At 45.5% G+C, this 14,154-nt stretch overlaps 1 protein-coding gene across 1 annotated transcript; it reads left to right on the top strand.

The window, feature by feature from the left end:
• The first annotated feature begins 5,537 nt into the window (after window positions 1–5,537).
• YWHAH (tyrosine 3-monooxygenase/tryptophan 5-monooxygenase activation protein eta) lies at window positions 5,538–9,151 on the top strand. The gene is made up of 2 exons (XM_018557410.1): window positions 5,538–5,750; window positions 7,647–9,151. The coding sequence occupies exons 1-2, from the start codon at window positions 5,664–5,666 to the stop codon at window positions 8,301–8,303; spliced, it is 744 nt and encodes a 247-aa protein (XP_018412912.1). The 5' UTR covers window positions 5,538–5,663; the 3' UTR covers window positions 8,304–9,151.
• Window positions 9,152–14,154: the final 5,003 nt, after the last annotated feature.

The following is a 14,154-nucleotide window of genomic DNA, read 5'->3' as shown; positions in this document are numbered from 1 at the left end:
GGCACCAATATGAACTTGGAAGTTTGTACAAAGATCATTTGGCAGCTGGATCATGCAGTCATCTTGTGTCTGTAGGCACTTTAACAGTTGATATAATGCCACATTGGATGTACATTTTTTCAAAGAGTTGGCCAAGTCATAGACTTTTTTTTATGTGTAAAGGAGCGGCAAACCACAGCCATTGTGTAGCTCTACAAAGTATAAAGCAGAGCCTGCATATGTAATGATCAAATATAGTTACTTTCATGTACACATATAATTGCACACTCTACATAGAAACAAAGTTTTAAAAACATTAACACCCATTAATTCATTTTTTTTTTTTTTAACTGTCCTTTTTCATGTATATCTAAGATTATATATTCCTTTAAAAAAATGTTGTTTGCTATGGGCTTTTGCATTCTGCACAGTCATTGCACTTTGAGCCTCCTTACAAAATAAGGCTGCATAAGTACAGAATGAACATGTGTAACTTTTATTGTTGGGCTGCGATATTTGGTATAAACGTGACATGATTTCACTTAATAAATTTTAATCTGTGTACCTGAGTGGTATAATTCAGCAGTTCTTTACTTCTGGTGAACCACAAAGCATGAACGCATGTTCAGATCACCAAATATTATACATCAGGGTTAGTGAGATAAAATTCAAGGGAGTCCGGTGAATACAATTTTCATCAAGCAGAGGCCTGAATCACGGTCCGGAGAGAACGGTCACTCAGTTTTTTGTACATACCGCGGTCTGCCATTTAGGCTGCATTCACACCAGCAGCTGCACTTCAACACATAGCTGCTGGTGTGTTACCAGGCACTGTGCTGATGTGCCCATTGTGGCTCATCACACTGTTTATTTTTGTTAGCAGTCCCCCCCCCTTCCCATTTACATACACATGCATGCATTATGTGCACGTGTATATTAGAATCAGATGGTGGGGGCAGCAGGGTGGGTTTTCATGTTTTTTTACTTTATCACCATTTTTATTTTGTTACTTAACTTTTGCTGTCCCAATATGCCCAAGCCCCTATGTGACAGCTTTGGAGGTGACAGGTTCTCTTTATGGAGACATCAGGAGTCTATTAGACCTCTGATGTCTCTCCTGCCCTCCAATACAGACCATCAAGCACAAGAATGTGCTTGATAGTCTGCTTACCCGGCTTCTGACAGTTGAAGCAGGAAGAGCTTTACGCTTTAAGCTTCAGTGATCACAGAGCAGATTGGGAATGGATGTTCCCCAGTCTGCACACGCTCTCCATCCTGACACTTTGGTGCTGGGTTATGGCTGGTAGTGGAAACACTGGCCTCAGAGGCTGGTGTATCCCCTGTCAGCCTTAACCCAGCGCAGATTGAAAATCACAGTCCGGACAGTACCGCCACTTGCTTCATGTCCGGAACGCTGTCTACCATATAGTGACCCCTGTTCTACATATAATAGTGCCACATACTGTATTCTGTAAAGCAAGTACTTCTTAAATGGAAGCCAGAATGTAATTTCATTTTTAAAGCATACTTTTTGACTAGTGCAACAGTTGCCTGAAAGTAGATTTTTCTGTGCATTTCCCAGTTGTGCTTGGTTACCCGCGTATAATGGAATGCCTTTAAAGTTGAACTCCTGGCATAACTAAAATCGTTCACATTGTTGCCCCACCACCACCAACTTCTGCAAAATATAATGCTTGTTTTACTAAGAGATGATCTTACAGAGGAATACTTACCTCACTTCACTGTCGATTGGCAGCTGGCTGTTTGTTCCTTTTGCTCTCCAGCACTTGAATGTTGGCAAGCACTTCTACGTCACCATGTGCAATGCTGGATCACTGGTTGCCACTGTGCCTGCATGGTATGAGAATATGTCGGCAAGAAGGACTACGACAGAAGGAACACTGTGAAACTGCATTGGGGTAAGTATTTCTCTGTAATATATCATCCTCTAATAAAACAAGCATTATATTCTGCATTGGCTGGGTGGTAGTTGAAGATGACACTGTAAGTATCCTATTAAAGCCCAGACACTTTAAATGTTGATATAAGCAAAGTTAACCTTAGTATACAATTAGACTTCTGTGTTCTCATGCATATGCATGTTTAAAATGAGAATCACATGAGTTAGGTACCATTATTCATAAAGGAACCATTCTCACCTTTTACACTTCTGACGGGTGCAAATTGTAAATATTAACAGCATTTCTGTGCATTTTGATTTAAAAGGCATGTTACATTTAAATCAATAATAATATGCATGAAATACATACTACAAGCATAATGCCTTTTTAGAAAACAAAAATAGATACTTTTGCAAATCTGCTCTTGGAGGAGTGTGTGTGCTTTGCAGGAGTTCTGTACTGTGCAGAATAGCAGGGTGGACTTTGCTGCTGTACTGTACAAAGGGGCAGGGGTGGACATTGCTGTGGTACTGTTCAGAGGAGCAGAGAGGACTTTGCTGATGTACTATGCAGAGGAGCAGGGTGGAGTTTACTACTTTACTGTACAGAGGAGCAGAGTGGACATTGCTGTTGTATTGTACAGAGGAGCGGGGTGGACTTTACTGTTGTACTATACAGAATGTACAGAGGAGCGCGGTGGACATTGCTGTGGTACTGTATAGTGAAATAGAGTGGACATTGCTATTGTACTGTACAGAATGTACAAAGGAGCAGAGAGGACTTTGCTGATGTACTATGCAGAGGAGCAGGGTGGACTTTACTGTACAGAGGAGACAGAGTGGACATTGCTGTTGTACTATACAGAATGTACAGAGGAGCAGGATGGACATTGCTGCTGTACTGTACATAGAAGCAGGATGGACATTGCTGCTGTACTGTACAGAGGAGCAGAGTGGACATTGCTGTTGTACTATACAGACTGTGCAGAGGAGTGGGGTGGACTTTGCTGCTGTACAGAGAGGCGGGGGGGGCTTTGCTGCTGTACAGAGAGGCGGGGGGGGCTTTGCTGCTGTACAGAGAGGCGGGGGGGGCTTTGCTGCTGTACAGAGAGGCGGGGGGGGCTTTGCTGCTGTACAGAGAGGCGGGGGGGGCTTTGCTGCTGTACAGAGAGGCGGGGGGGGCTTTGCTGCTGTACAGAGAGGCGGGGGGGGCTTTGCTGCTGTACAGAGAGGCGGGGGGGACTTTGCTGCTGTACTGTACAGAGGAGCAGAGTGGACATTGCTGTTGTACTATACAGACTGTGCAGAGGAGTGGGGTGGACTTTGCTGCTGTACTCTACAGAGGAGCGGTGTGGACTTTGCTGCTGTACAGAGAGGCGGGGTGGACTTTGCTGCTGTACAGAGGAGCGGGGTGGACTTTGCTGCTGTACAGAGGGGCGGGGTGGACTTTGCTGCTGTACAGAGGGGCGGGGTGGACTTTGCTGCTGTACAGAGGGGCGGGGTGGACTTTGCTGCTGTACAGAGAGGCGGGGTGGACTTTGCTGCTGTACTGTACAGAGGAGCAGAGTGGACATTGCTGTTGTACTATACAGACTGTGCAGAGGAGCGGGGTGGACATAGAAGTAGAGTGGACAGAGCAGAGAGGACTTTTCTGCTGTACTCTACAGAGTAACGGGGTGGACTTTGCTCCTGTACTGTGCAGAGGAGTGGGGTGGACTTTGCTGCTGTACTCTACAGAGGAACGGTGTGGACTTTGCTGCTGTACAGAGAGGCGGGGTGGACTTTGCTGCTGTACTGTGCAGAGGAGCGGGGTGGACATAGAAGTAGAGTGGACAGAGCAGAGAGGACTTTTCTGCTGTACTCTACAGAGTAACGGGGTGGACTTTGCTGCTGTACTGTGCAGAGGAGCGGGGTGGACATAGAAGTAGAGTGGACAGAGCAGAGAGGACTTTTCTGCTGTACTCTACAGAGTAACGGGGTGGACTTTGCTGCTGTACTGTGCAGAGGAGCGGGGTGGACATAGAAGTAGAGTGGACAGAGCAGAGAGGACTTTTCTGCTGTACTCTACAGAGTAACGGGGTGGACTTTGCTGCTGTACTGTGCAGAGGAGCGGGGTGGACATAGAAGTAGAGTGGACAGAGCAGAGAGGACTTTTCTGCTGTACTCTACAGAGTAACGGGGTGGACTTTGCTGCTGTACTGTGCAGAGGAGCGGGGTGGACATAGAAGTAGAGTGGACAGAGCAGAGAGGACTTTTCTGCTGTACTCTACAGAGTAACGGGGTGGACTTTGCTGCTGTACTGTGCAGAGGAGCGGGGTGGACATAGAAGTAGAGTGGACAGAGCAGAGAGGACTTTTCTGCTGTACTCTACAGAGTAACGGGGTGGACTTTGCTGCTGTACTGTGCAGAGGAGCGGGGTGGACATAGAAGTAGAGTGGACAGAGCAGAGAGGACTTTTCTGCTGTACTCTACAGAGTAACGGGGTGGACTTTGCTGCTGTACTGTGCAGAGGAGCGGGGTGGACATAGAAGTAGAGTGGACAGAGCAGAGAGGACTTTTCTGCTGTACTCTACAGAGTAACGGGGTGGACTTTGCTGCTGTACTGTGCAGAGGAGCGGGGTGGACATAGAAGTAGAGTGGACAGAGCAGAGAGGACTTTTCTGCTGTACTCTACAGAGTAACGGGGTGGACTTTGCTGCTGTACTGTGCAGAGGAGCGGGGTGGACATAGAAGTAGAGTGGACAGAGCAGAGAGGACTTTTCTGCTGTACTCTACAGAGTAACGGGGTGGACTTTGCTGCTGTACTGTGCAGAGGAGCGGGGTGGACATAGAAGTAGAGTGGACAGAGCAGAGAGGACTTTTCTGCTGTACTCTACAGAGTAACGGGGTGGACTTTGCTGCTGTACTGTGCAGAGGAGCGGGGTGGACTTTGCTGCTTTACTGTGTAATATTCTTCCTTCATAAGATCAGGATTTACAGTGGTTGGGCTGGGGGTCCTATAGACTTAAAATCAGTGCCTGACCTGTTGGGATCAGACCACTGCCATTGTTCATCTACTGGTGTGTATAGCAAGTCTCGTTTTGTATTCATCAGGCCAGACAGACTAAGTGGCACAGAGACAAGACACATTCATGTGCAGTACTCCTTTATAACCGCCTCCCTGACATTACACAAGATCAGGTTTATTAAGACTATTGATCCTCTTGATCTCTAAGTTTATACAATAATTGCCTTGTGGAGGTCTAGTTCTATTCCACTAGTCATCTGAATGCCTTCCTGAGCCTGAATCCACTTAACCAATATACGTGGTCAGAAGGACGTTTGGGTGCCAAATGCTGTCCTGACCGCACCCCTGCGCTAGACAGTCTGAACACAGACGTCTCTTCTCAGCTTTTGTGCTATAACACCGCAGTATACACATTGCCCCGAGAGATGGAAATAGATTTGGCCATCCAACAGCCACTCGTTTGCAGAACGGACCCATGTGTTCTGCTCGGCGACTCGGACCTGCTTCCCTTGCATTAGCCGCCCCTCCTCTCCTCTTTTCCACTCCCCACCTCTTTGCTGTGCATTGCAGTAAACGGACTGCGCATGCTCATTGGTGGGTCTATAAATAGCTCATGACGTCACCTAGAAATATTCCCGAAAGATACGCCCCCTGCCCCGCCCACTCATAGTGCGTCCCGGGTTGCAGCACCGTTAGGAGCAGAACCGGCATCAGCACAGAGAGACTGATAGAGAGCCGAGCACAGTAGCGACACTCCACACCCGCCCGGAGAACAGCATGGCGGACCGGGAGCAGCTGCTCCAGAGAGCCCGTTTGGCGGAGCAGGCGGAGAGGTACGAGGATATGGCTGCAGCTATGAGAGCGGTAAGTGCCAGACAGATGAAGATAGCATGCAGAGGAGAGGCATGGCATCGTGTAGAGAAAATGCATGTGTGTCCCAGAGATCAGGGCGGCCCTCATGACTTGTCAGATCTCCATCATGAACCCTGCATGGTAACACATTTAGCATGTGTGTGCTCTCCTTGCCCCATACCGCACATTGCCGTAATCCGAGAAGCTGCAGAACTGCTAGAACTGGGACAATAAATATATGACACTGACACAAGGCAGAAGACATGCTGATCTGAATTCATAATGTATACATGGAGAGTGAGATATGAAGAGGTCTAAAGGATGTGCAAGATCCTATTCATACATACTAATATATGACACAAGGTAGAAGACATGCTGATCTGAATTCACAATGTATACATGGAGAGTGAGATATGATGTCTAAAGGATGTGCAAGATCTATTCATACATACTAATATATGACACAAGGTAGAAGACATGCTGATCTGAATTCATAATGTATACGTGGAGAGTGAGATATGATGAGGTCCAAAGGATGTACAAGATCTATTCATACATACTAATATATGACACAAGGTAGAAGACATGCTGATCTGAAATCACAATGTATACATGGAGAGTGAGATATGGTGAGGTCTAAAGGATGTATAAGATCTATTCATTAAACACTTTAATGTGTGACACTGATGCAAGGAAAAAGACATGCTGATCTTTATGTAAAACTGTAGAGTGAGATGATGAATGCCAAAGGATGTGCAAGATCTATTCATTAAACACTCCAATATATGACAGGACACTGATATAAGATAAGACTCGATTAATTCCAAAAGATGTACAAGATCTATCCATTAACCACTCCAATGTATGACAGGACACTGATATATGGTAAAGGACACACTGATCTTAATTCCCAATGTATAGCTGGTCAGTACGATTTCATGAATTTCAAAAGATGTAGAAGATCACACTCCAATATATGACAATGACACGAAGTAAAAGACATGTTTGATTTTAATGTATAACTGGAGACTGAGATGATGAATTCCAAAGGATGTACAAGATCTGTTTAAAAAACACTCTTAATATGACCCTGATACAAAGTAAAAGACATGCTGATCTTAATGTATAAATGGAGACTGAGATGATGAATTCCAAAGGATGTAGAAGATCTATTCAGAAAACGCTCTGAATATGACACTGATGCAAGGTAAAAGACATGCTGATGTAGATTTTTTTTTTTTTTATATAAGGCGAATGTCAGAGAAAAATGTATAGTCTCGGTGTAAAAAGTTGCAATACACACAACAGAAATTGCAAAAATGATGACTGAAGATGGTAATTGCATTGGCTCTGTGTATCGGCGAAGGAAGAAATCATCTGGAGATGGAATGTTTGTATCAAGGTCTTTGTAGAAAATTGGATGCAGTGCACGATGGTACCCGTCTGCGAGGAGGTTATCAAGCAGCAGGATGCAATGTGTGCCCAATTGTAGGGTGGGGTAAATGTGCACCAAGCTGTGAAGCAGTCCTGGGCCAATATGGGTGTTTGATTTTGGGACTTTGCTTGGCTTGAGTAATGCTAGTTTTATCAGTTGCATGTGTGTCTGCTTGTTATGCCCGGGGGAACATGTCTGGCCATCCTCATCTTTGGCTTAGTATTCATGCCTGTGATTGCAGCATGGCGTGTTAGATGGTAGGTGGCATTTCAATATCTATAGTGCAGTGATGGGGTGTGGTGACCTGTCTGTATGTAGTGTCAAGGGATAGCCTGACATTCTATTTGGATTTGTGTTTCGATCACACATTTTTTTTTTTTTAACACTAAAGACATGGTCAGTACATCCTTTTTGTTCCTGTTATTGGTCTGTATATAACTGAAAATTGAGCATTTCACTTTTGTGTCATACAGGTCACAGAATTCAACGAGCCATTGTCTAACGAAGACCGAAACCTGCTGTCCGTAGCATACAAAAATGTAGTGGGTGCTCGAAGGTCCTCATGGCGAGTCATCAGTAGTATTGAGCAGAAGACACTGGCTGATGGTAATGAGAAGAAGCTGGAGAAGGTGAAAGCCTACAGAGAAAAGATCGAAGCTGAACTGGAGGCTGTATGTAATGAAGTCCTGTCTCTGCTTGACAAGTACCTCATCAAGAATTGCAATGACTTCCAGTATGAAAGCAAAGTTTTCTACCTGAAGATGAAGGGAGATTATTACCGCTACCTGTCAGAAGTAGGCTCTGGGGATAGGAAGCGAAGTGTAACGGAGGCCTCTGAAGCTTCGTATAAGGAGGCCTTTGAAATTAGCAAAGAGCACATGCAGCCTACTCACCCTATTCGTCTAGGCCTGGCCCTCAACTTCTCAGTCTTTTATTATGAGATACAGGGTAGCCCCGAACAAGCTTGCCTCCTCGCCAAGCAGGCCTTTGATGATGCCATCGCTGAGCTGGACACGCTTAACGAGGATTCCTACAAGGACTCCACCCTCATCATGCAGCTCCTGCGTGACAACCTGACCCTCTGGACAAGTGACCAGCCAGACGAAGAGACCGGCGAAGGCAACAATTAAAGAGGGTGTTGCGTCTTGCTACAGCCCATTACTTACCCTCTCCCCTTCACCACATGCTTCCCCCACCCCCATCGCTGCCCCTGACATTACCCAGTGCTTATCATATCCGTATCATTGGCACAACTGCTCATACTGCTGCGTGCCCGGGGAGATGGGCTCTCGTGGCGGGGCTCTCTTGGGCATTGCTGGATTGCGTTGGCACATCAGCCGTTTCTCGGGTTGCCCTCGCGTTGTTCAGGGGATAAGGGAGGCTGCAGTTTCAGAGAGGCGCCCGCACTCTCCTAGCCGATAGGGCACTCACGGGCTGGAAAGATGCAAAGTGGTCCCGTTTTTATTTTGTAAAGAAACTGTTTTTAGTTTCCATTTGTGCAGCAGTCCCTTTGCATGTAAATGACTCCCCGTTCCCTTTCTTCCCACAGAGAAGGCACCACACAGCTCCAGCTGTGAATGGCTGCAGTTCCCCTAGTGGGAAATGGGGGTCCACCTGTTTTTGTTAGCTAACGATAGACGTTTTTAAATGTGAGCTTTGTGAAGTTTCTATTTGCCCTTTTAACTTATGGTGTGATCATTCTACACCCCTCCTGAGTTTGAATGCCCTAAAAGTACTTGTGTTTTTGGGTTTGGTTTGGTTTTTTGTTTGTTTTTTATTTTCTAATCACTTCATTATTCTGGTAAAGGGCCTCATTATTTGGTTGTAAACTTTGTGCAGGACAGTCCTTTTCAGGACTGGCTGCATCTGCACAAGTGTGTATTAGCCTGTTCATGATGGATGCCAATAAAATGCCAGACACCCAATATAAATGTTTTGAAAATGCGTGGATGAAATAAATGCTGCTTTGAGGATATTATTCTCGCTTGAGCCTCTTGTCTGTTGATAAAAAGCAATACATATTCCTTATCCTATAGGTCAGAACTTCGCTCGCTGCACTTGCTTCTGGGTAGGATCAAGAGTGAACCATTGATATGATAGAGCACATATCTTGTCTGGGGTTTCTTGCGGTAAAGCCATTTTATTTTTCTGTCTATATCCATTAATGTACCTGCCCTATGTGCTATTCATTTTACATACAGCCAGCAACACTCCAATGAGCTCTTATTGTATTTATTGTGGTGTTATAGCAGATTCTTAGTAACAATGAAAGCAAGTCTGTGTTTCCCAGGGTTCTACCTATAGGACTACATTATTCTTTTTTTTTTCATCATATGTCTTCAATAAAGAACAGCTGAGCATTTCTGCTTTAAGGTGCCCATACACCTGCCGATTAGCTTACGATAATCGCGGGAAATCCCGTGATCGTACGATAATCGGCAGGTGTATGGAAGGCGTGCGACCGTTTCTACTGTACGGTCGCACGTCTTTTGTCTCCCGTGCAGGCTTGAAAACCCGCCGAGAATCGTACGATTGTTGGCGGGTTAGTGCCGTATCGGGAGACAAATGCCGAACAGGCCGGTGTGCGCAAGCACATACTGCCCGTGCAGCATTGGAGTTATCAGAAGCCCGCCCCTCAGCGGGGAGGGCTTTCGATGATCGCAAGTACAATCTGCCTGTCCAAGATGGGCAGATCGTACTTATGGTTCATTTCTATGCAGTTGCATAAGATGTATTGGATGCTTACCTAGATGAAATGCTGTGCTGTTCAGTGTACATCTAGTAGAACGGTACATAAAACTGGTCTGTTATATAGGCAGTTTACAACAATCCACTCACTTCTGGCCCCAAAACGTGCATGTCCGCTCATCGGTCTGAAGGTATTGAGATCTAATTATCAAAAGGTAGATATGATCAAAACTAGGCTATGCTGCATTGATTTATGTATTGCCTCCATCGAACCTCTAAATTGCAACCCATAGGATCCTATTGAAAAATAAGAAAGCTGTACAGATATCATTCGTCTTAACTGAGATGTATGTTATGCAGATGTAACTTTTTTTTTTTTTTTTTTTTTTTTTTTTACCAAGCAGCTAAAGATAATTTACATCAAGGAACCTGCATCTCCTTCTTTAGGGATTCCGCCCCAGGTATGATTTGAGTATGGCATGGCTTCTGAATAATTGGCCCATGTCCTGTAATGGGTGCCCCTCATACTTTGGCAGTGCAGCATTGCTGAGTGGTCCTGGATTTCTTTGGATGTGACCTGAATAATTCATACTGCAATACAGGTAATGGAAGAGATGGGGAAGGTCTAAGCTAGTTTCCACAGCAACAGAATGAGATTTATAGAAGCTTCTGTTTCCATGGCAATGGGACTAGAGGGAGTGATGCTGCAGAACACTAGTCTGAGCTGCAACTGTTACAATGTGTCTGATGGCTGCACAATACTCGCATTCCGTTTCCAGTGGTATTCCTTCGCCATGTATGTGGGGTGGCTACTAATATGGCCACATTGACATCCACCCAGTCGTAGTTGATCTTTATTGTGTAATTTGCAATTGTGAAGAACTCTCCAGCAGAAAATTGCTTATCTCACACTGTAAATCCATTTCTATCATTACTAGGAGGGTTGCATTAAAGGTAGTTAGAGCTGTCACCTTGGGGACGGTGTGATGTCACCCCGTTTTCATGGTAACCGTTTTGTCATCAAGATAGATGAAGCAGACAGCACATACGACTGTCCAAGGTTGCTGCTCACGTTATGGGTGGCATCTGCTGCTGCTCATGATGTCAATGACATCTACATAGAAGGAATATACGTCGGACGTCTTTATCGTTCCACATCTTTTACTGTGCCAGATCCTAGTACGGCATAGATGAGCCAAGTGCAAATCACTATGGCAGGGAAGGGTTCAGTCTGCTATTCTGACCTAAGTATAACATTTCATTTTGGATTGCAGTATAAAAATCAGAATGGTTGCTAGTGTCTAGTACAGGGGCAGGCAACCCTGGCACTCTAGCTGTGCTGAAACTACATACCCCATGAGGCATTGCAAGACTCTGACAGGCAAAGGCATGATGGGGCTTGTAGTTTCACCATAGCTAGAGTGCCAAGGTTGCTCACCCATGGTTATTGACATTGCTTTTTCACCACGATAAATACGGCCTGTACCAAAAAAAAACCTGATTAGCTTGTTAGAATTTGCAAGTTGGTTAGAAGGGGAAAAGAATACTACCTAAATGCCAAAAGTCTGTGGCTGTCAGTCTTGCAAAACCTCATGGGATAAGTCGTTGCACCACAGCTGGAAGGCCAGAGTTTGCCTACCACTACTGATGAGCTATACTTTTTCCATGCAAATTTATATAGGTTATTTGCCAATTGAACGCAGGTAAGACTATCTAACAATGGAGCCTGTGAGATCAGAGGAAGCCACCTCGGCACTCAGGACGACTGGAGTGCCAAGGTTGCCTACACCTGGCGGTAGATCATCGAGGCTGCATTTACACTTCCTTGTGCATGCTTGCATGGTAATGCACATGTGTAGGTGTGAGCGACTCCATATACACTATATTGCCAAAAGTATTGGGACGCCTGCTTTTACACGCACATGAACTTTAATGGCATCTCAGTCTTAGTCCGTAGGGTTCAATATTGGGTTGGCCCACCATTTGCCGCTATAACAGCTTCAACTCTTCTGGGAAGGCGTCCACAAGGTTTAGGAGTGTGTCTATGGGAATGTTTGATCATTCTTCCAGAAGCGCATTTGTGAGGTCAGGTACTGATGTGGGACTAGAAGGCCTGGCTCGCAGTCTTCGCTCTAATTCATCCCAAAAGTGTTCTATCGGGTTGAGGTCAGGACTCTGTGCAGGCCAGTCAAGTTCCTCCACCCCAAACTCGCTCATTCATGTCTTTATGGACCTTGCTTTGTGCACTGGTGCACAGTCATGTTGGAACAGCAAGGGGCCATCCCCAAACTGTTCCCACAAAGTTGGGAGCATGAAATTGTCCAAAATGTCTTTGTGTGCTGATGCCTTAAGAGTTCCCTTCACTGGAACTAAGGGGCCAAGCCCAACCCCGGAGAAACAACCCCACACCATAACCCCCCCTTTACCAAACTTTACACTTGGCACAATGCAGTGAGGTGAGTACCGTTCTCCTGGCAGCCACCAAACCCAGACACGTCCATTGGATTGCCAGAGAAGCGTGATTCGTCACTCCAGAGAACACGTCTCCACTTCTCTAGAGTCCAGTGGCAGCGTGCTTTACACCACTGCATCCGATGCTTTGCATTGCCCTTGGTGATGTAAGGCTTGGATGCAGCTGCTTGACCATGGAAACCCATTCCATGAAGCCCTCTACGCACTGTTGTGCCAATCTGAAGGCCACACGAAGTTTGGAGGTCTGTAGCTATTGACTCTGCAGACAGTTGGCAACTTCTGTGCGCTTCAGCATGCGCTGACCCCGCTCTGTCATTTTACGTGGCCTACCACTTCGTGGCTGAGTTGCTGTTGTTACCAGTTGCTTCCACTTTGTTATAATACCACTAACAGGTGACCGTGGAATATTTAGTAGCAAGGAAATGTCACTGATGGACTTATTGCACCGGTGGCAACCTATCACGGTCCACGCTTGAATTCACTGAGCTCCTGAGAGCGACCCATTCTTTCACAAATGTTTGTAGAAGCGTCTGCATGCCGAGGTGCTTGATTTCATACACGTGGCCATGGAGGTGATTGGAACACCTGAATCCAATGATTCGAAGGGGGGTCCCAATACTTTTGGGAATATAGTGCATTGCATAGATGTGAACCAGCCACATAAGAAATAATAGGATTTGTACTTCCAATCCACCCTCATGCAGCAAAATGCATGAGTTTTGCTGCATGAAAATTAATGTGTGCGAATAGGCCCATGATAAATAAGTTGTCAACTCTAATCGAGATTCTAAGAACTTTAAGGAAACCTCTTCTGGCCACATGCTGAAAATGCTAGCTGCCTGGCTGTCATACTAATCCTTTTGCTTCTTTGTTGAATGATGCAGTGTGTATGCCATATCCCGTAATGGGTTCTTTAAGGTAGGTGACTACATTTATCTGTTTGTTTTTGTTTTTTCCATTCTGTTCTGCTGAGACCTCCTCATACTGCTTCTATGTAGCAGTGATAAGTCAGAAAGGAATGTTCTGTCTGCTGAAGGTCAGTTATGAGATCCGTATGCTTTGTCCTGCTTCTCTGAGAACAGCAAGGCCAGGGCAGGACGCTGGGAGAAATACAAAAAGCCAAGCAGCTTCTCTTGATAGATCCCCCCTGCCGGCAATTGAACCTTTACTTACTATATGTTAAGATTGGAGGTGGGCATAGATTTCAAGGTGACTGGGTTATGTGTTGGTAGAATAATAGGCCTACTCCAACTGGCTGCTTTGCACTATGGGAAACAAGCTAGACGTGGCGATTTTCCAGAATAAATATGTCATTTTGTAGTCTTTTACTATATATGGTAACAATGTGTTCACACCGATAAGAGGGGGCAATTTAATAGGGTACGAGTCCCTCCAGGACAGACATTCAATAGTAAATGGAACCTGTACTGTAAGCATGTCAGCTACCTTCTTACATTTCTTCTGAAAATGTTACACACCTGGCTGTCATGCTGAACCAGTGGTTTCAGTACTTTAGAACAGTGTTTCTCAACCTTGTTTGAGTCAGGATACACTATTAAACTATGCAAAATCTCAAGGAACCCCTAGTGTGTTTCGTGAACACGCGGCAAACTTGGGAAAAAATGCGCGCTTTGACGCACGTTTACAGAACCTGTCAAAAACGTGAAATGTGCTTCTGGTGCCATTAAGAATTGCCCATTAAGGGTTCATTAACTCAGTGATGGCACCCCCTGGAACGACCATATACTGGCACCACCTGCCCCCTCTCCCGCAACAACCATATACTGGCAGCACCCAAAACAAACAGCACCCCCCCCTGCC

The sequence above is a fragment of the Nanorana parkeri genome, unplaced genomic scaffold (assembly GCF_000935625.1).
Source record: "Nanorana parkeri isolate BGI_ZX_2015 unplaced genomic scaffold, ASM93562v1 scaffold282, whole genome shotgun sequence".
Lineage (NCBI taxonomy): Eukaryota > Metazoa > Chordata > Amphibia > Anura > Dicroglossidae > Nanorana > Nanorana parkeri.
Note: the sequence above shows the minus strand (reverse complement) of the source record. Positions and strands in the feature narration are given on the sequence as shown.

Bases quoted from the DNA above. Each gene is read 5' to 3' on its own strand.
- YWHAH (XM_018557410.1), top strand. From the start codon at position 5,664: ATGGCGGACCGGGAGCAGCTGCTCCAGAGAGCCCGTTTGGCGGAGCAG. The intron at 5,751-7,646 runs GTAAGTGCCAGA...TGTGTCATACAG, and splicing joins TGGCTGCAGCTATGAGAGCG to GTCACAGAATTCAACGAGCC.